Source organism: Chaetodon trifascialis, chromosome 19 (genome assembly GCF_039877785.1).
Source record: "Chaetodon trifascialis isolate fChaTrf1 chromosome 19, fChaTrf1.hap1, whole genome shotgun sequence".
Lineage (NCBI taxonomy): Eukaryota > Metazoa > Chordata > Actinopteri > Chaetodontiformes > Chaetodontidae > Chaetodon > Chaetodon trifascialis.
Window position 1 is genome coordinate 19,491,497 of NC_092074.1, and position 22,911 is coordinate 19,514,407.

General features: G+C 43.1%; 1 protein-coding gene across 1 annotated transcript; it reads left to right on the forward strand.

Moving 5' to 3' along the window:
- Positions 1-21,102, forward strand: nudt14 (nudix (nucleoside diphosphate linked moiety X)-type motif 14). Its single transcript, XM_070987623.1, has 5 exons — positions 1-160; positions 11,121-11,164; positions 14,385-14,449; positions 15,328-15,628; positions 17,926-21,102. Exons 1-5 carry the CDS (start codon positions 80-82, stop codon positions 18,173-18,175), a joined length of 741 nt encoding a protein of 246 aa, XP_070843724.1. The 5' UTR covers positions 1-79; the 3' UTR covers positions 18,176-21,102.
- The last annotated feature ends 1,809 nt before the right edge of the window (positions 21,103-22,911 follow it).

Consider the following 22,911-nt stretch of genomic DNA (forward strand, 5'->3'; position numbering starts at 1 on the left):
AGACATTCCTTTGCTGTCAGTTAGTAAGCGGTGACAGACAAACAACGGTGAGCCACCAATCCAACTCTAATTGTGAACTATGGAAGAGATAAATAACATTGAAGTCGTTCCGTGCACAGATTCCGACTATCTGAAACCGTTCAGGGTGCACTATAACCAGGTGAGTGATTTCTGCCTAATAACCGGTGATAGAGGATGCTGGATGCTGTAGGCTAGCCCAACCCCCCATTCATTTGGCAGCTAGAAGGCTAGCATAACATGAAGGCTAAACTGACCTTAAACACAAACGGTGACAGCAGCAATTGGCTTTACTTTCAACACAATGACAAACCCGCCGTACTCGCTGTGTTTTCACATACGATGCTTCAACAGTTGCCTCTGTTCGCGAAACCAGAGACAGCTAAGAGACAGCTTCAAGCTAGCATGCTAACGTTAGCTTGCTGAGGAGGTTTTTGGTGGAGTATCACGTTAACGTCAGCACATGCTTCACATTGGTCTAAGGACGTGTAGATAACGTGGTTTAACGGTGTTGCGTGACAAGGAAAGAGCAGATCAGGCGAGACTTGTTGATCTCAGCTGTCAGACTGACTCCCATGTGAGTGCAGTCTGTGTGCTGTAGTGTCTGCGGGTCAGGGGTCCTGACAGTTCAGGTTCACACTGAGCTACGTTGCTCATTTGTATGCGGGGCATTGTAAAGCCTTGCCTGTTCACGTCCTATGGGGAGTCAGATTTAAAACTCCTCTAAATGTCTGTTTTACCACTCTTCAGTCAAAGTACATGTCCAGGATACAACATGAAACACTGCAGGGCAGCATGCATATTCAATTCAATATTCCTTTATTAGTCCCACGAGGGGAAATTCCAAGGTACATACAGGTCAGGACAGCTGCAGTCATTTACATACATATGAAATTATTTAAAGGTGCAGATTTAATCTCTTTGTCCTGCAGTTCTTATTGCCAACTTTTGTTTGGTCTTCCCACCGTGATACAGAAGAAAGTGTGACGTTGATAACTGAAGTCATGGCATCATATAGTTAGAAAAAATGAGGATCTGTTTCCTGTAAATTGCATTTTATTGGCACTGAATGTGACCAAGTTCCATCTTTAAACACACCGGATGCTGCGCCTTCAAACACAAACACATTTTTGCCTGAGTGAAGCCGTCAGCTATTTTGTGAGAGGTTGGACTCATACAGTATGTTTATTTTGGCAAGATTTGTTCATCTCTTTAAGATGGTGTTATTAAGAGTTCGGCTCTGATAGTGACTGCTCAGTGCAGTCACTGGGTATCGGCCATTTGCATTTTTCCTCCTGTACGTTTATGTAAATGTGTTGGTGCATGTTTTATATTCATAGATGCATATGCTTTTGAAGCGCTTCTTGTGCAGATTCAGTCATCCTGTACATTTATTTTGGCACATTCATACCAGCATATATTGTTGGCCTATTCTTCTGGCCTTGTGGGTGCAGGTATAGTTGCTATCCATACCTCCATCTCTCCATCCATCCATCATCCATCCATCCATCCATCCATCCATCCATCCATCCATTTATTCATCTATCCAGTTTTAGCTGCCTGTCCAGGTCATGGTAACAAACCGCACGGGCTGAGTGGATCATCTGTGACCGACATCTCGTTAACTGTACATTTTATCTCAGGAGTTCAAAAGCTGTCAAGTTTCACATTAAGTGCCTTGTTGATTTGCAGTCTGTATTGTTAACAGAGCATGAGACTGCAGTCCTGAAGCACGACTATCATTTTCCATCATCATGCTTTGTTTTTTTTAACCAGGTCTTCCTGCTAAAAGAAAACGCAGTGTGATGACTGTATGCCCTGATGGTCTCCCGCAAAGTGAGAAATGCTTCCTCACCCAAACATAGGCTGCAGTCCAGGATTCGTTTATTTTTAGCTTTCATAATATTTCTGCATCTCTGTTCCTGCCTTTTGTTGTGTGAAATCTGGTTAGTGACAGTGGTGCAGAATAAGAATAATGGTAAAAGTCGCTCTTGACACCCAGGAAATGCATGGACCTCTGCTTTGCTTGCACTGCAGATGATAAGAAGGTGTTATTTGACTGCTGAAGTACGGTTCATGTCTCTAGCACATGTGAGATGACGGCTATTTTCTTCAGTCTGAGCTAGAACAAATGCTCAAAGTGGAAAATACTTTAAATTGTCCTTGTAGTTTATGTTATAAAGTGACATACAACATAAAGGAACTGCAACTGGTGCAATGATTTAAAGGTGCTCTTTTGTTTTCATCAGAAAACCCAAGTACAGAGGCACTCATGTAGAGGGGAGCTCAGTGAGGAGTTTTGTCCATTTGGGGTTCACACCTGTGACAGCAGAGGGGCAGGAGGGGGGTGCTAAGCTTGTCAAGAGAATGGCGGAACGGCTAAGACAGCAGATGGACAACAAAGGAGATGATGGTGGACTCCCTCTCCGTCATGTCCTCCCTTTCATCCTCTTCATCTCCCGTGCAGCTCGGGAACGGCTGTTCAGGGACTCCCCTCAAAGGCTTTTCAGTCACACCGAGGGAGCATCTCTTCCCCAAACCTTTTATGTTCATCAGTACGTCTGCAGCTTAGCCACTGGTCACCAACCAGAAACCTATTCACACGCACAGGAACACACTCTAAAAGTAGATAATGTCATGCATAAGAGGCTCTCTTCGTCATTAGTGTTTAATGGTGTTTTGTCTCCTCTCCCTCGCCTCTCTCGACAAAGCAGGTGATTGTCCCTCGTTGACTCTGGGAAACCCCTCTTATCTCTGTTGCCTCTCGCTTACGTTGAATCACGAGTTGCTACTTAGAGCAGGATAATTACCTTCTATTTATTCATTATAATGATTTGAATTATTCATCTGGAATTATTTATCTTGTATAGCTTACAGTCCCCAGTGCTCCTTCAATGGATATTAGATCCATTATGATCTTAAAAAGCACATTTTCCCACATGAATAGTTATTTAGAAGCCTGAGCTTGAGTAATGGCAGTAAAATTGTCCTAATGTGTGCGAGTATATGTTCTGTAGATGGAGAGAAGATTGTCTGCATGTTGATTTAAGGCACGGCGATAATTCAGTGTGATCCTTTATTTCCTTTGAGTGGAAAGCTAACGGAATGAGTTGTTGAAAGTCTTGTGTTACTGTGTGAAGTAATTGATAACGGTGGAGTTGAATAGTTGACTACTGTTTTGTTAAACTCATGGTTCGAATTGCGGGGGACATTGGGAGGGTCTGACCCCCCTAATTAAGATTAGCGCCATGAGCTGGTGCAATAGCTTTGATCTATCATCATGTACAGACTGCAGACATTAAATAAGGATAAGTGAAGTTAAATAAGCAAGATACTTTACACATTGTAGGACTTCAGTTCATTGAAGCATGTCTGTGCTGCACTGGGTTCCCTTTACACCCTGGAGGACAAGTCGACCCCCCATTGTCGTTCACACTCTGCTTACACTCGGTCAGAAATTGCTTCTACCAACATTTTTCCCTTGTTTTTATGTTGCATTTATGTACTGACAAAAGATTATTTGGTGAATAACATCCCCATCACCCTCAGCTGTACTTAGTGCTAATTAACAAATGCTAGCATGCTAACATGTTACACTAAGACACTGAACATGGTAAACATACCTGTCAAACATCAGCGTGTTAGCATTGTCATTATGAGCATGTTAGCTCAGTGACGTTAGCAGGATGAGCGTTTAGCCCAAAGCGCCGCTGCAGGCTTTTAGTCGTGTTTTGTGACAAATGGCCACAGCGATAGATCTGTTATCAAAATAGTTGTAATTAACGCTTCAGTTCTTTACCAGCCCGAATATGATGTGAGAAATTAAAGCCTGCATGGATTAAGGTAAAACAGAAATAGAAGTCCAAGTCAGTTTGCTTTGGAGGGACACTAGCATGTGAACTGACTTGATTTGATTTGAGGTTCACATGCTTGCTGTGGATTTCACTGGAGGACACAGTCACATGAGTGTGTACTTGAAGAGAGTGCGTCCTTGACACTGGATTTGGCACTCATGGCTGGGAAGCACTTACCAGGTTGTTTTAATGCTGCAGATCTATGATTTCCTGGTTACTGGTCTGTCAGTCGACGCAGGTGCAGATTCTTTTGTCGTCGTCGTGGGTTTTAAACTCTGCCGATCATTAGCTCGCTGGTCGTGATGTGTGTGTGATAGCCCTGCCGCCTTTGTTGAGGCTCGTGAGAAGACAGAGACTGAAGCTAAAAACTGGAGAGCACGTGTTCAGATTCAAAGAGTGCTATTGTATTTGAGGATGGTCGCTGATTTTTTTTTTTTTCCCCTCTCTGCTGCAGCTGCTGGCTTTACCGTGTAGTCTGTGCAGGAGGTGTCGTACGTGCGCGTATGTGTGCATGCGTGTGTGCGTGATGGTTGGTAGACTTTAAGCACCTAAAAGATCAAGACCATACATCCCCCCTACAATAGCCATTCACACAGGAGTCTGTCATTTCTGATGCTCAAAGCCAGAGGGACCACATTAATTTCAAGGTCCTGTATAGCCTGTTCCTGCTTCCCTTCCTCTCTCTCTCTCTCTCTCTCTCTCTCTCTGTCTCTGTCTCTGTCTGTGTCTCTCTCTCTCTCCCCATGGGCTAATCTCTCTGTCGTAATCCATGTCAGCCATGATTCTCCATCTCCCCTGGGCCATTCAAGCTGTCCCCGCCCCCCTTCTCTCAGCAAGTGGCCCGAGTAATGAGGGGAACCCCACCATCTGTGAGTGGTGACAGGATACTAGAGAGAGAGAGAGTGTGTGTGTGTGTGTGTGTGTGTGTGTGTGTGTGTGTGTGTGTGTGTGTGTGTGTGTGTGTGTGTGTGTGTGTGTGTGTGTGTGTGTGTGTGCGCGTGTGCGTGCGTGTGCGTGCGTGTGCGTGTGTTCATGCTGAGTACTTCTACAGTATGTGGTTGCTGGAAAAGGATCCTGCCATATTTTTAGTGTTTGATTAGTGTGATCAATCATTGCCAAATTAATTGTGATATTTCTATTTAATTATTGTAAACAAAGTAGACCATAATTAAGATGGTTGTTAATCTGTCTCTTAGCCTCTTGGTTTCCAAAGTTAAGACCACATTTTCTTAATCTTGCAGCTTCCCTTTGGAGAGACATTGTTCTGACTTGTTTCCCCTCTCTGGTATCACTTTGGAGTTTATTTTCTCTTCTGCTCTTCTCAACAGAAAGACCTTCTTATCATCAGCTTTTCACACCTTTCACCATCCGCTATTACCAGAAATCTGAAGGCTGTAGCTCCCATTTACACGGTGAAAGACACTGCGTACTTCTTGTTTGTGCTGGGAAACAGTCTCATACTTCATCTAAAGTGGCCGAAATTGAAAATGCATCTTCTTCTCTCTGCTCCGGCCTTCCGGTCACACCAAAATTGACTCTAAATACGAAGCTTTTTTCGTAAAGAGTGGATAAATGTGAAAGTGGAAACCAGAACTTTTGGAAAACCTTGACCATACACACACACGGCTACACACTACACACTTTATGGAGGATGTGTGTCAACTAAACACACATTTTACATGCCAATATACAGAGTGATGTAGCAGGTTATAGCCAGTGTTGGGCAGTGACTCAGTACTTCATAAAGGAGCAGCATGAAGGGTTACCATGTGAAATTCAGTTATTACATTCCAGTTTCTAATCCCAGTGAAGCTCTGTGACTTGAACGATTTGGTGGTTGGCTTTTTCACTGTCTTACATGTAGTTTGACGGCAAGTTAATATCAGTTTGGTCTCAGTTGACTGGCCCGGGATCTGTTAGCTTGAGGCTGGAGATTTGGTGGTTAGCCTCTACCAAAACAGGAGAACTGCCAGTATCTTCAAATTCGCTCAGTTCAATATGTTCACCTTCTCAGGAAAGTTTCAGATCTTTGAACGCCTCTGAAAATGGTCAGCAATGGTGTACATGTTGTAACACCACTAATGAAATTAAATCTAATTGCTGCTGGTAATTATGTATTATTTATAGCTGATGAGCTAACACATGCGAAAACATTGGTGTTCTTTTAAAAAGATCAAACATGCTTGTGAAAATAGTCTTCAGTCCATTTTCCCCACTGAGTGCCTTGCTGCCAAGAGAAAAGCTGTTCAGTAGAAGTGAATCCTGCTTTGTATTGGCTGTCAAAGCAGTCCGAAGTAAAATCATTAACACACACATATATAGCTTCCGCTGTTGTTGTTGTTGTTGTTGTTGTTGTTGTTGTTGTTGTTGTTGTTGTTGTTGTCCTTCACTTCCTCGGATGGTGGCAGTAGATGAAGGCTAGTGTTGGCTCTTGCAGCCTACAAATTATCTTGTTGTTATCTTCCATATCTTTGTGTTTCTGGAGTCAGAGTTCTAGCAAAGAAAGTGGTAGTTACTGGGTGTAACTCCAGTTCTATGAGTACCACATTATTTTTAGTATGCTAAAACTTTTATCACAGTAATGACAGTATGGCAGTATGGCCACCCATTGTGTACCCTTAAGTTTCATTGTAGGGTGAGAGCCTCTGAAGTGCTGCTGCATAGCCACCGGAGCTAAGCTAGCTTTCAGTAGTCACTAAACATATCCATTTATTGTGGTCAGGCAAGACTCAATAGGCTTTTGAGTGACTTATGAGAGCTGACAGGGAATGCTTACCAATTTTTGCCGATGATTGCCTTAACTTTTAACCACAAACCGTATGTTTGTTTTCCAAATATTGCTGCCGTGTGCTGCGTACTGACTCCTTCACAAAACACCATTTATTTACTCAACATTTAGCAAAACAATTACATAAAGAATGTCAACAAAAGCGGGAAAAGAACATCCCAAAGCTTAAGGCACCTTGGTTCACTGTTACTCACGTGGCTACGTGATTATATGTTCCCACAGTGTCCTATTATGCTACTGTGTAGTAGCCTCGTGGTTGTAGCTTCAATGCAAAGTATAATGCCGTGTAAGTGAATAAAATATAGCCATCAGTTTGACATGAACTAGTGTTTAATAACTTGGATTTGGTTCTGAGGTAGGGCGGCCCTGGTGTACATCAATGATAATAAGCTGCATTTAGCCATTTAAATAGCCCTCAATTTACCTGTAAAAGGTTCATTGACAGTAAAAATGCTTTGTCTCATGCATTATTCACTAAGCACTCTTTATAAAGCAACCAGCCACAAGAAGTGCGTCTCCCCCGAGTCACGACAGGTGATTTATCACACACACACGCCTTCACGCTAGTTTTGCTTCCACCAAGGAAAAGTGAGCAGGGCGCGGCCGGCTTGGCCTCAAGGAGGAATGATGGCGTGTAAGACACTCACACTCTGTTGACATGACAGGTTTTTGTAGGAGTAATTACACTTGGAGACTATCTGCAGGGCAGGCAGAGCATCTCTCATGACACAACTGCACAGTGAGGAGTTTGGATGATGTCAACACTTTACTAATGGATGACAGCAGGACGAAAGATGAATGGTATCACGTTGGCTTCAGGTTTTACTGCCGTGGTGTAGAAATCCCTGCAGTGGGCGGGCCGTGTTGGTTTGTGGACAATGTGGAAAAAATATGTGCAGACTAAATGCAAACCGTTGTATCTTTTGTACATCATACTGTACACCGTTTCATACAAGTGATAGAGAGAGGGAGCAGAAAGAGCGACACCTGTGAATATGTTGTCATTTTGAGTGACTTTAATGGTCAATCAATTATCAAACTTGTCAGTCTGCTAACTGTGTCAGCACTATCATGCACGACACTGTGCACTACTTGTGCACGCTGTCGTGCAACGTGTTGAGAGGCATATTTCAACTATGATTAATGGTCAGTCATCCGAATCACAGCATGAGCACAACTAAAGTGGAATTTTCTACATTGGCAAATGCTTAAGCGATAAATGATGCCAGTTTAGATTCAAGTCAGTTCTTTGCAGTCAAGATTCGGGCGACCTCAGAGAGGGTCTCTTCACCTCAGTATTCAGATACACACACAGTAAGCCCATACCACAGACCTGAACAGCTGTTATAGTCGATAAAGGTGATACTATAGCAATACCATAACCAAACGTACACAAACATTGGCTTCATGCTCTCATTTCACACCACAACGTGATAGTTAATGATGCATGAATGGCATTATGCTAGCTTGGCTTCACATTGAGGCCCTGTGGCTGTGACCTGTCAGGTCGTGCACCAGTCATGTGACCGTTTGTTGAGACGATTTTGAGAACTTTTTACAAACTGAGTCATTTCTTTGCCTAAACACTGCTGTAGAACAGAGGCTGGGCTGAAAGTATGATTTAGACCTGCTTTTATGGATGAACAGTAAATGTTTTGATGCTAAATTAGGCAAAACGGCATTGTGGTACATCCTTCAGTATTATATATATATTATTTAGTATCATCATCCCTGTTAAATAGAGATATTGGTGATAGCATCCAGTTGAAAATGTCACTTAATGAACCAATTCATTGTACAGAGTGCAGGTTAGCCTGTTGTTGATAGGAAGTCTGTCTTGTCAGATGTATTAAAGGTTCACACAGCTTAAAAACCCTGAAATAAAGTAGATTTTGAAACTTAGACTAATGTGTGCTTGAATTTTCACGTTTTTTAGTCTTTTTCTATTTCAACTCCAACAACTTCTGAGGTCATAGAGTGGCAGTGGAAAGCGGTATATGTTTGTTCCGTTTAGATATAAATATAAAGTTGCACGTTGCAGCTGTAAGTTCATCTCTGGCACAGTGGCACACCTGAACACAAATCCTGTTGCCACAACAGTAGTTTTATTATGTTTGATTCTATCACTGCAATTAGTTCGCCATTCCACCTCCTCCCATTTCTTGGGTGGCGCTGAAAGTGCACCGCCACACTTTCACACAAGAAGGCACATCCATTGTAGACGAACTAAGCCTGTTCTAGTAAAGCTGTCATCCCTGCATCTGAAAGAGCTTGTGGGTGGAGAGGAGGTGTAGCCTAAATTTGAATCAAGGCCATATTTCCTCAGGCATAGAAAATGTAGGCCAACTTTACCATATTTATTCAGCATGCGATGTGGAGAGACGAGCGTATGCTGAGTTTGTGTTGCAGTTTCATTCGCACATCTTTGCTGATTTGTAGTTTATAGCTAATTTTAATTTAACTGCAGTAATTTGTTGAAGGCTATTTTCAGCCACCAGACTTATTCTTTACCTCTGCTGTGTTGTGTCGGTTAAATCTCTCCAGGTAAACAAGGTTCAGGTGATTGACCGATTAGCTTTGCAAGGACTTCCACAAAATGACGTCAACCAGCAGGTTGGCCCAGAAGCTGATCCCCATGCAGTTAATCTTAATCACCATTTCAGAAGGCTGCTTTTTGCTCATTTATCAATATCAGCATTTTGGGCTGATTGGTTGGTCAAGATCCAGTTGAAATACACAAGAATTTTCATTTAACAATTAAATTGATCAAAAATATATAAACCAAAGATGCAGCAGCTGCACTTGTGCCAAATGTGCGTTACCTGCAGCATGCATGCCTTTAGACTCTAAGGTTAGAGCCTGTTGAAAGTACGGCACAGCAAAAGGCTTCTTCTGCTTTCTGCTCTGTGATCAGACTCTGCAGACTCACTCTGGCCATACGTGTAAGCCAGTGTTTTAAACTTGAAACCAGTAAGGCTGCAGTCAGTCCTCTGTGCAGACTGAGCTGCAGCTGCAGGCTACACATCAGTGGACTTCATACTTCATACTGAATTCTAGATATTTCTGAGTTCCCTTAAATCAGCTCAGCACCCTGAGCTGCAGACGCCTTTCCTTGCTTCACCTGGTTTGAATGAAAATAACCCAAACCTGACCTGGGCTATCGGGACGTTCAAGTGATGAGACAACAATCAGACAATGTGCGTGTCCCGGCCCACATGCAGTATTTAAGGTCTCCGTATGCCAGGTCTCGCTATCTCTTTTGTGCTGGTCACGCACCTGCCACGCCAGTTTGATTGTAATTGTGCTGGTGGAAATTTACTGAAGGAGTGTTCAGCTGCACATCCTGTTGATGTGATGGTGTGACCACAGGGCATATAAACAGTTGAAACAACTTCAGTCGCTTCAGTTCAATAGTTACAGAACATGTTTTAGGACTGAGTCATCAGGAATCTCTCCCAGCAGCTCAGTCCAGCTTGTAAAGGCCCTTTTTTTCTTCTTATTCCATGTGCACTGTGCATCCTTTTTTTGACTCGGGATGCATAAGAAACATCCCTGTGTTAGACTCCCAGTCACCCACTGTAGTCTATGGGGGCTGGTAAATAAAAATCAACAAGTATTGATGCAAAAACAAGACAAAAATGCAGAAATCCCCAGTTTTGACAGACAGAATGGAATATTACTGCCAGTGTTTGTGTTGAATATGGTGGGTTACCCTATTAGCCACAGTAATATCAGCTGTATATTTCACAGGGAGAACAACACACATGCAGTGTTTCTGCCGCCGTTTTAAGTATCATTTTAGTTTGTATTTTTGCGTTCATGTGCTTTTTGCTGAACCACAGTTGATGAAGTTCAACAAAGCCATGTTTGTTGCAGGCACGGTGATGTTTGGTGGAGGCACGGTGATGTTTGGTGGAGGCACGGTGATGTTTGGTGCAGGCACGGTGATGTTTGGTGCAGGCACGGTGATGTTTGGTGCAGGCACGGTGATGTTTGGTGGAGGCACGGTGATGTTTGGTGCAGGCACGGTGATGTTTGGTGGAGGCACGGTGATGTTTGGTGGAGGCACGGTGATGTTTGGTGGAGGCACGGTAATGTTTGGTGCAGGCACGGTGATGTTTGGTGCAGGCACGGTGATGTTTGGTGCAGGCACGGTGGTCTTTGCTTTGCGTCTGCAGATGTTTCTGCTGGGTGCGGTTGGTATATTGTTTTAACAGGCCCGAGCAAGCATCTGTTGTGGGCCAGCTGATTCTCCTTCTTCTGTAATCATATAATAAAATAAATCAGGTGGTTTGACATCCTTGCATTGCATACAGCAAAGGGAGCGAGAAGTTGTGTGCTGCTTGCGCACTTACTGTTAATGCCTCTGTTCTACTCAGTCGTGAAACCACAGTGTTTGATGATTAAAATAATGTTGCTTTTATTGCATTTACTTACGCTGTTGCTTTCTTCCTTCACAGAATGGCACAAAGAAATCGTGGGACTTCATGCGAACCCATGACAGGTAGGACTTTTATTCTCTGCTGTTGGATGGAAGCCGTGACCCGATACACTCATTTTATGTTTGCGCACATAAACATGCACACAGTGGGTCAGAAACACTGATGTAAAATCGGCCTGAGACAGAGTAGAGTTTGGTTTGCATAGCCAGGACTTCCCTCTAAAGAGCGTCCAGGTACTGGGCTGATGGTCACACCTGAACAGCCCTGTTATTCTGCTGGACTGTAAACGTCTGAGCTTCACAGGGGGCACTGTAAGAGAAATGTCACACATTTATGTCAAAACCCCCCTTCCTACTCCCTGTGTTGCCCAGGGTACCATAATGCCCTGAGGTAAGTCTTGGCTCATTTAAGTCCTCTTTCCTCCTCTCTTGACCCCAAAAAGAGGTCCCTGTGAAAAATAGTACCGTTGAGACAAAAGCAGTAAACCTCAAACCTCCAGCAGGACATCCATCTCTCCCCCTAAGGCGGAAATTCTGCCAAAGTGTTATCCCCCCCCGTAACGCGTACTGAATGGACCCAGGGTTGTTTTGCATTTTTGTGTAAGTGCGCATGACATTTTCTTCTCAGCAGGATAGTTGTTGTCACATTTCAGGTGCTCCAAAATGTGGAAGACACATGTGGGCGGCATACTGTAAAATATCTAAACGAAGAGTTTCGTCCTTTGCTTGATGCTGAAATGCTTCTAAATGTCACTTTCATTTGTGAGCTGCCTCTTTCAAGGCTTTGAAACAGATTCATTATGAAATGAAGACTCAGCCTTATAGTGAAATAGCTGTGATTTGGTTGTTTGTCTCATGAATTTTCACTTTCATTAGGTGTGATTTGTAATTGATAGGGCAAGCTGATATTTAAATGTGGGTTTCTACACTGTGACCAGTCAGGTGGTTACTGCTCTTTTACACCATCCATCCATCTCCCATCATTTTATTTTCTGGTTTTGGGTCCAGTGATAACATTGTAAGCAAGGTGGCCCAGACGTCCTTCTCCCCAACCATGTCCTCTAGCTCTCCAGGATGTTCAGTGTTTAATCTTTCCAGCATGTTCTGGGCTCCCACCTGGTTTAATCTGTCTGGAATACCTCAGCGGGGGTGGCTTATAGAGGCCCTGCACACACTGTAGTCCTGCTCATGTGTCTTTGTTCGCTTTTTATGTGTTTAATGAAAAAAATGTGGACATGTTGAATGCTTAGTTCCTCCAGTGCACATGTGGAAGGCACACTTTTGGGGTTAGTTTGGGTCAGTTTGACACAGTAACACAGTCACAGTGAAGTCTTCAAAGAGGAAATAAAATGCATCTGTGCTCAAGTAAGTTTTAAAAAGATGTCTGTTAATGGACAATTTCTATCTTTCAGTTCATTAAATTTAAGAAGGACTCTAAAAGCACATTTTGCTTGTACTTATTGGGGATTATGAGCAGAAAGAACAACTAAAAACTTAAGTTCAGCACTTTTTCATGTGTTCTTAATCGACATGAGAACTAGTGTATGTAAATTAGTGCAGAGTGCATCCAAGACATCTCAATGAGCAAAAGTTTAAAGAACTAAAAGGAAGTTCTTGGTGTTGTCCTCCTGTTGTCATTGGCTCATTACGACAGGGCCCTGATGATCATGTCCTCATGCTGTAATCTTTGCAGCCCAGCCAGTCGTCACCTCAGTCCTGCTCCTCATATTTCTGCCATAACCCAGTTTTCCCGCTGCCCAGCTAGAAGCCCCGCAGAGAAAGCTTAACGGTGCATGAAGAGTCCTGAGCGTCCGTTTAGCCTGCTTCTTGGTTTAACCATTAGAGGTTTTTTTTTTTTCTTTCGGCGGGAAGCTGTAGAACAGCAGTAATGGTGTGGAACACCACTACAAGACCCAGATCTGCCTCAGGGGACAGCTTTCACGCCTCAGGCCGGGGTGTCCCACTTCTGAACCACGTTGTTTTATCCATACTTGTACACCTCAGTGGTGATATACCCCAACACTCGCAGCTGTAGGCTGTCAGTACCAGTTTTTCAGTGCCTGGATGTTTAATAAGACCCTCGCTTTAAATATCTGTATCGAAAAGGGATGTTAAATTAATATCAGCCCGAGCGCTAGAGCAAGAATCAAGTTGTACTACCAATGTCCTGGTGCCGTCTCTCCATGGGAAAGACAGGGCAGGGCTTCCTGCCGCCTCGGACACATCCGCTTTTCCCAACACAGACCCCAGGCCTGGAGTCTCCAGCGGCAGCGACAGTCACACTCACACAGTGAAGCACCTGCGTGCACACGTTTCACTGGATGTCGGAGGTGAAGAGCATCGCCGTGACCCGCTTCTTCATTTGTCACCTCATCCTGCGTGTTGAGAATCATCTTTTAAATGTTTAGTTTCTTCGTTTTTCACACGTTGCCACGTTTCAGACATCATTTGTACCTTTGACAGCTTTGACAGTCAAGGTACGGTAGCTGGGATGTGCCAAACGTGGGAGCAAATGTGCTAAAACTGCTGCTGCTCCTGAAATAGGATCGTGGTGTATTTTGATCCGGGATGCTGATGGCGTGTGAGTTAGCAGGAAATCAGCATTCATCATACAACGCTGGAGTGTGTTGTCCTTCCTTTTTTTTTTTTTTCGCTCATGCTTTATTTCAGTTCTTTTAAACATTTTTAAGCCACATCTTAAACCCACATTGCACTGTCTGCATCTGTGTGGCTGTGAAGGTTAGCGTGACGTCGATGAAGGTTTATGGACTGTACGTACAAACCGTGCACACACACAAAGGTGTTTGCAGACACCCAGTGAGGTATAAACATAGTTGGGGTGCGCTTAATGATATCTGCCCTTGTAGCTGCTGTCCAATGGGAATTGCCCAATAGAAGGATAAAGGCGGGACAGGGTATTCTGATTGGGTGAGAGCAGTAGTTGCCCGTCCATTTGTCCTAATGATTAATTTGCTTATCATTGCTTCAGTGGACTGTCCGTGTTGTTTTTCCAGAGTGATTTTTGTGTTTTGTTTCCCGTATATTGGGAAGCTGATCTTAAAAGAGATTCTGCTTCAGTTTCACAAGCATAAAATACTTATGGACTCACCATCCCAGTGACCCTTGACTCCCACTCCCCTCGTTTTGATAACTGGTGGTTTTTAAAAGCCGATCCAGACCGGCTGCTGATGAGATTACCAGACCAGTGATGCTTCATGAAGGCAGTCTGAAAAAGTAGATTTTGTTTAAGCTTGACCTTTTTTTTATTCTCCTCTCTCTTCAGTGTATCAGTGCTGATCTTCAACACCACCTCACACTGTTTTGTCCTCGTCAAGCAGTTCCGTCCAGGTAGGTTTTCCCCGTACAAAGCAGGAGTCTGATTGTGTCCTCTGGTTGATTCATCACAGAGCTTGATCTAGATTGTGATATATCCACTTTCACTAAGAAAGTCCATTACAGAGCCTGTTTATGCTGCTGGATCTTACTAACAATGCAGACTCATAAATAGACCGCAACAGGCCCCGTTACAAAGCAGCCTAACCTCCTTTGTTAGAAGTCGCCGGGGACTGTTCCACACCGCAGTGCGCTAAATTCAAGGAAGTCTGGGCATTGATATATTTATTTCCTTTTCTCTCTCATTGCTGTTGGGAAAAACCTTCCCTTTATCTGAAAGAAATCAGTTTGTCTACAGCCTGGAGTGACATTTGTTTTTAAACAGGGAGTGTCCGATGCGTTGGTCAGCTTATTGGAATCAGACAATAAGTGTTTAGAAATGTGGTCTTGTTACAAGGCCCATTAAAAAAATCACTGTGCTTGTATGTGTTATCTGGATATGTGAATAATATATTGCCTGTGCTTAACATTTCATTTCCCAAATGATATTTACAACTGAAGCAACAGTTGAGCATTTTGCCCATAGAGGGAAGCTTTCAAGGATTAACAGCTATTTTCACGATTGATTCATTTGTCTATTATTTTTCCATTTGGCTAATTGATCACAGTGTATAAAATGTCCTAAAATAGAGAAAAAAGGCCCATCACAGTTTTCCACAGTCAACATAAAAGATTCGTTCTCTCGGTTGACTATTGATCAATGGATCGGTCATTTCGGAGCTTAAAATTGGCTTAAAATGGCCAAAAAATGCATTCTACGTTTGAGTTGAAGTTGTTTCCACTGGTCTCTTTGAGTGATCAGTACAGTTACTTTTCTCTCTGTGCCACACCAGCTGTATACATGTGTGAGTGGGAAAGGACCAAGATGCAGCCGCCGCAGTCCGCCGAAAAATCTGAGGAGGGCGCCGCCGAAGCCGCCGCCCCCGCCCCCGAGACTCAGGAGGGCCAGTCGGCGGCAGAGGGGGACAGCTCCTCTCAATGGCCCCCGGCCTCAGCGGGGGTCACCTACGAGCTGTGCGCCGGGCTGGTGGACAAACCTGACCTCTCCCTGGAGGAGATCGCCCGGCAGGAGGTGCTGGAGGAGTGTGGCTACGATGTTCCTGCCTCTAAGCTGAAGAGGATTACTTCCTACAGGTCAGCTGATTGCACATTTAACTTTAAGCTAAGAAATAACGTGTAAATACACTGAATAGAGGCCTTTACTGTCTTTTTTTCAGTTCTGGAGCTGTCGGCTCCCATCACAAGTTTTAGGATAAGACTTCTCATTGTCTCTTGAATATCTGCTTTAGTCACTCCCACCGGAGTTCTTGTCCCTGAACAATTAATTTTCTGTTGTCCTATTTTGTATCCTTTTCATTTATAATCTCTGAACCTCCTTGAGCTATGTTCCCTCAGAAATAACCTACATATCCAGCTTTGTTTCTTTACTTTGACTTCTCGTTCTAAAATTCAACTCCGGGTAGCGTTAAGACATCTTTAAAAAGTCTGTGAGTGGAAAACTGCCTAAATCCTGCACACTGGACCTTTAAAGGACGAAGAGAAGCCCACCACAGATAACCTGTGAGAGTTACCGACTCTCATGGTGGAAAACAAGAATCTAAATGTCTACAGAAATGTATGAAGCCACTTGTGCTGCATAATCCACTTCTCCATTGTCCACCACTGCACTGGGGATGTAGGCTGGTTCTGGACCTCTGAGTCATCTCCAGCTTCTTTACCGTCTTGGCTCAGAGCCAGAAAAATAGCATCATCCATGAGAAAGCAGTAACAGAAAAACGCCCACAAACATGGCGTCTGGTATGGATGAGACTGAGCTTTATATGTTGTCGTAGGCCGACTTACTGACCTGACGAAAATGTTGTCGCCAAGACAGATTCGTCACTTGCTTACTGATTGAGTTTCTTTAGAAGAACGACACTTTCAAGAGTTTTGAGGGTGGCGTCTTTTTTTGTAGTGTCTCAAAAACCTAAAACACAAGAGCAAACATGAGGATTGGATAAAACTTCGTCTTTATCTGCTTTGACATAAGATGCAAACGTTAGCATGTCTGGCTAGCTGGCTGGGATGTGGAGCTTTAGCCTCCGTCTTTTAGCATTATATCATGCACGCAGCCATGAGGTACGTATTTAAGACACTTTTACATCTTGTCATTTAAATTTAGCTCTCTGAAAATCTACACAGTCAGAGATGTAAACTAAAGTCGGTGAATATTAGAGGAAGTCACATACTGATAAGAGATTGGACTGAAACAGAGAGACTACAAGCGCTGAGGTTATGTAAGTGAGCTGGAAAGAAGCACCAGGGGAACATCTGTCTTTTTTTTAGCTCACTATAACTTGACACAGACGTTGGAAGATCCAGGAAAAGAACAGTCCCACATGAACCAGCAGCACCTGGACAGCTGTGACTGACAGCTCTCATGACTGTGCTTGAACGCCTCCTCTGGTTTTGTTGGTGTTGTCTATGACCGTTGTTATGTGTGGGCTGCTTCCATTAAATACATAGGTATCGTCTTAACCCTCATGACCCCCATGAGGGCGTGTTTCACAGAAGCATCCCGTGTAGTCATGTTCTGTGCTAATAGTGAGCAAGCCGAGGTCATTTTGGTTTAAGGACGCAGAAATTCCTCGTTTACGCTGGTGTGTGTGTGTGTGTGTGTGTAGCTTATTACCAGCATTCAAAATTTTACAGCTTTCAGATGAAAATCATCTAATGCTTATTAATTCATCCGGTGTGCTTCTTTCAGTTTGTGTAAACAAGCGAGTTAAGAGCTTCAGAGGTGTTCAGACAGAACCAGGCTAGCTTTTCCCCCCACTTCCAGTCTTTATGCTAAGCTAATCGCCTCCATAATAATCTCCCATAATAGGGACTAAAAAGTGGCTTATTTCAGTCTATGCTGCACCAATTTTGATCTTTCTTTTTTATAATTAGTCTCTTGCAAGTGACTATCCCTTTTGGGGTCGTGGGGGGCTGGAGCCTATCCGGGGTACACCCTGGATAGGGTGTGATCACAACAAGACAGACAACACAGTCACACCTAAGGACAATTTAGAGTCACCAATTAACCTAATGAGCATGTTTTTGGTCTGTGGGAGGGAGCCGGAGTGCCCAGAGAGAACCCACGCATGCACTGGAAGAACATGCAAATTTCCCGACCCAGGAATCGAACCGGCAACCTTCTTGCTGTGAGGCACGCGCACTACCTGCTGCGCCACCATGCAGCTGTCCATCTTTATGGCAGTGATAATTTCAAACACTGATACGTTCACCTTTGGTAAATGAGGGAAAAGGGAAATGTACATTCTGGTAATTAAGGTATTGTTTTAGCATCAGTGCTGGGATTTGGTCGCCGTATTGGACCCAGTGATGCAGAATAATTGCAAAATACCAATGTGAATTGATTGTTTCTTTCCCTTGTGCCCCCTCTACAGGTCAGGTGTAGGTGTAACAGGCGCCAAGCAGACCATGTTCTACGCCGAGGTGTCCGACGACAACTGCGTGAGCGCAGGCGGAGGTGAGCCACGGGAGGGAGAGCTCATCGAGGTGGTCAAAGTCCCGCTGCACGAGGCCATGACGTTTGCCTACGACGAGCGTATACCCAAGACCATGGGCGTCATTTTTAGTTTCATCTGGTTCCATAATAACATGTCACCCAAGTACAAGATCTCCACCAATGTGTAACTAGTATTAACCAACCGTCTTTATACTGTTTGTTCCAAATTGAATCAAGCACTGGCCCAGCACACCCACTCTTCCCCTCATGGCTCTTCATCTTGTGTTGCCTTTTTGCTTATTGGTACATGATGAAAGGTGGGCCCCTTGTCTTGTTGCCAACAGGTATCTTTACGTTTCGTCCTGTCTACCTTTTGAACTTTATGTAGTCTTAATCTTTTTCCTGAAAACAAATTTGCCATAGCTGGTTGTCACTGGCACGTTTGTCTCTTTTTTTTTTTTTCATTTACTGTGCCATCTGTTATCAATGGCTGCATATCGCTGATTTCATTTGCCTGCCCTTGATTAAAGGAATACTCCACTGCTTTTAGTAGAGGCTCTTGAATGTTAACTGCATTTATAAACGCAAAAGAATACTTTAAATACACCTGATCTTGGCTGAGAAAAAAGCCATTTGCCGTTCAGCTGACAGCCAGCTACGACACCCAGGATTCATTGCAAACTCCGTGTTTATAAGCCATGATGCTAACCGCTCATGGGTTACATTTTAGCATGCTAACATTTGCTTTGGAGTTCAGTGTGCAAAGAGAAATTTTGTATCTGATGACAATATGAACACATGAACAAATGGCTGCCTTTTTCTACAACCATTAAAACATAGAAATAAGGTAAAATAACCAAAACAAAACAGTGGAGCATTCCTTTAAGCCATGATCCAGTAATGCAAAAACTATGCTAGTCAATGGTGGGGCCTTGTAACGATCGAGGTGTCAGATGTGTTTTAACCACCACTTGTTCAAGCATGCCTCAGTTAATTTCTCTGACCCACAGCCTTTAAGCAAGACTTATCGTAGTGCCCCGGGCTAAACAATCACTCAGTGTCACAGTCAAGTCAGCTCTCACTCTTTGGGAAAACCTGTCATAAAGTGGAACCAGTGGACCTATTAGCAGACATTTCATTCAACAAGCAAAGTGGCAAACGTGAGTTCACTATTGTGTCACTTCACAGAAAAAGCATACGCCTACTACTGCACCGCGTCGTCCTTCTCAAGCACAATCCTGAAATCCCTTTGACGTGGACACATGGAAATTCTTCTTTTTCTCATATTTCTTCATAAGTCATATTTTTTTCTGTGATAAAGACAGACCGCGTAGAGGCTGAACCCTCTGGAGAGTTCATTAAACCCGGCACGTCGAGCTTACATTTTGAACACATTGATGCCGATTTAGGAGCATATTTAAAAGGATTTAAACCTTCCAAAAGATTGCCTTGATCATAATCCACTCTGAAGGTTCGGTGTAGGTAAATCTTGGTCGTCATTAACACACAAACCTGATCACACAAAGTAAATCTCATCAGCAAAATCTCAGGTCCAAATAGTCAACCTGTTGGTCATATTCAGGGCGTGTGACGACGACCAGCGTGTTTTTACATTAAAGGCAGCAAAGTTCTTATTACTCTTACTATGTTAGTATTTTCCTTCATTCAAAAAGGGCTGGTAGTTCATTCATTACCTAATATGTGAGTAGGAAGAAATCCCCCCCGCCTCTAGTTTTGATAGAAATATGCAAAGACGATACTGTTTTTAGAAAATTACCACTCATTGCAAACAGACGGCGCCACTAAATATTTATTCATCAAGAGAAACACACTGTAGACGTTCAGCTACAGTGACGAGAGAGAGTTCAGCTCTTCTTGATGCACCTGCAGAGTTTGAAAGTTGGAAAATATCTGTGAAATTTAAAGGTTATGTTGTTAAAAGAATGACCTGCCTGCATAACTTGATGGTTTCTTGGCTACAAAATCACGAAAAGCGCTGTGTTATTGTTATCAGTAGTATTTTTAAGAGTTTGAAGTGCAGTGTTAATAATATATTAGATGTTAAAATCATGATTCCTTCTCATTAAACACGAAGGAAATTCAAGTCACCACAGTGCAGCTGACTGCAGATGTATTTGTCTGCACGTGAGTTTGAGCATCAGGCCATTATTCGTTTTTAGTCTTTCAGGCTTTTTTAGGCAGAGGAATAAATGACAATCAGATGTCCACATTTATCTTCTTTTACCCACAAAACCTTGTGTTTATGGATCATTTTTGTCATTGGTTCATCAGGTTTATGTCTTCATCCACTGAATCATCTTCAGACATCTCAGTGTGGTTTTCTGGTGCCGCTTCAGCTCTAAATGCATCCTTCTTATCCACACAAACAAATTCAGGCAAACTTGAATCAGCTAACTGTGTTTGGTTTCACACACTGAATCAAATATTTGGGTTATTTCCACCCAGACTGTGTGAGAATATATGCAGAACCTTGAAGCCATATTTATCTCCCTCTACGCCCAATCGTTGAGCTTCTTTGCCCTCCTGTCCATCGAAGACCATTCCTTGATGGAGGATTGTATCGTTAGCTGGAACTGCTTGAATTATTTTTATTTTTGTTGATTTTCTTGATGACTCTCTCTTGCTAAATTGATTGCAACCAAACCTGATTAACAGTAGATGTGCAACATTAAATCACATTCGAACACAGTCAAACTACAGGAAAAATGGAAAAATGTCCACAAAATGACCACAGAACGACCTGTTAAACAACTACACATCACCATAACCAGCGCCGTAATATCTTTACAAGTAATTTATGTGGCACCTTATCCTCATCAGATCATGGCCCTTGTTACTTTCTTCGCCTTCGTTCTTTAGTCTTCGGTTGAATTGAGTCAACACTTGCGGAGAGACGTTTAATGGAGAACCTCACGGAAAGATTCCCAATGGTGCTCGCAGTTTTCCATCGTCTCCTTCTTATCTAGCATGAGATGCACCCATCGTTCAAAGTCACGAAGGTGGGCGCCTCTCGTCTTGGAATGACTCATTATAAAATGAGATTTTAAAGGGGTCAGCCGTAATCTTTCCAAAGTTCACAGAAAACAAAAACAAATCTCTCTCTGTCTGTTAAAAACACATCTCGGTTTGCTGACATGAGGCCGACTGCTTCTGATTTGGCTTGATGTAAAATGTGACAAACAAAGCCATTTTAACTCTTTAGGCCAGTCTGTAACTTTATGTGCCTGTCAAACGTGGAGGGCTGTTTGCTGGAATTACTTTTCCTCTCGAGGAAAGTTAGTGCAGAAACGAGGCTTTTCTTTGCCTTTTCCGTAGGCTTGTCACCGTGGGCGGCATCAGCCAGCGAGCCAACCCCGGTACATATTTCTCCACACCTTCCCTCCAGCTATTATCTGAGAGCGGAGTGCATTTAGTGAACATCGGCGAGGGCATGCTGCAGCCTTAATGACTGACACGCTGGGAACAAAAGTGACATTTACAAAAATAGATAGCAGCTGCAGGTGGGAGGGATCGAGTGTAACGTCTGGCGATGTTGTGATTTCAGCTTGATTGTTGCAGAGAATTCGGTTGCCAAAAGAAACACGAGCACTTCAGGTTCAGCTGGTCCAGCCAGCGTAGCTATATAGGCAGGTTATGGAAATTTAAATTTATGTGAGGCCTGTATTTTATTTTTGTTCACCCTGTGGAGTCAAAACTCCCAGCTTGATCAGACTTCTATTTTATACTTAGCCATTTTTTAATTAGTTTTATAAGCTATTCAGACGTAACACGTGTATCTTATTTCGTTTAAATCTTATGTGTTTTTTTTCTGGGTTAATGCTAAAATTGGAGTTGAAGCCAAGACTCTCATCGTGTGTCTTCTGAAGGAAGCCATGTAAAAGTGATCTACCTGGGGATTGGCAGTGTTCTTGGAGGACTTGAAGGAACAGACATTTTAGAATAAAGCCTTTTTAGCTTTTTTTTGCCCAAAGTTAGCGGAGAAGATTGGCACAGCTGTTATGCATAGGGTAAATATAAAGCTACAGCCAGCAGCGGGCTAACTTAGCTTAGCATAAAGACTCAAAACAAGGGGATAGGTTATAAAAAATCTACTAAGTCACCACCAGCACCTCTAAAACTCAATAATTAACAAGTTTCATCTTGTTTGTTATAATCAGTCCAAAAACTTTAAAAAGATTATTTTTTACAGCTGGTTTAAACCAGACTATTTCTTGGCTGGGACCAGTGTTTTCCTGGATTATGCTCTAGTTACAGTTTGCCAAATAATAATTAAATGAACGATATTGTGTGTTAATTAGTGAGTTTTAGCTATCATGTTTGGCTAGCTGTTTGTTTCCAGTCTTTGTGCTAAGCTAAGCTAACTGGCTGCCAGCTGTAGCTTCATATTTACTGAACAGCCTTGAGAGTGGTATCGATCTTCTCATCTCAGTCTCAGCAGGAAAGCCAATAAGTGCATTTCCCAAAATGTTGAACTATTCCTTGAAGTCTCCTGCGGCGACAAGCCCAGCGTTCCCCTTTCCAACGAAAGCAAATGCACTTTTGACAGTCCAGAGTGAGGTTGCAGACTGTGCCACTGCTAAGCCATACGCTACTTCTACTAAATCTAACACGAATATTTGAGGTAAGTAAATGGTTGTAAAACTCCTTCTTGCCTATGCTGGATATTAAACATTAGCCCAGCATTGGAAATTTCTACCTCCATCACTCAGGCGCATAACAAAAAAGTTTCGTATCCGTTTGCTTGCTTCGAAGACGCTGACATATCAGATACTCAGCAACATGTCAGAAATGTGAAAACTCAGCGGTTCTCTGCGACAGAGTACTTAATTCATTAGTACCAGACTTTTATAGATGTTCCCCCATGGCTATGCTGTAGTTGCTTCTTCAACTGTGATCGTTTTTT

Bases quoted from the DNA above. Each gene is read 5' to 3' on its own strand.
- nudt14 (XM_070987623.1), top strand. From the start codon at position 80: ATGGAAGAGATAAATAACATTGAAGTCGTTCCGTGCACAGATTCCGAC. The intron at 161-11,120 runs GTGAGTGATTTC...CTTCCTTCACAG, and splicing joins TCAGGGTGCACTATAACCAG to AATGGCACAAAGAAATCGTG. The intron at 11,165-14,384 runs GTAGGACTTTTA...CTCTCTCTTCAG, and splicing joins TTCATGCGAACCCATGACAG to TGTATCAGTGCTGATCTTCA.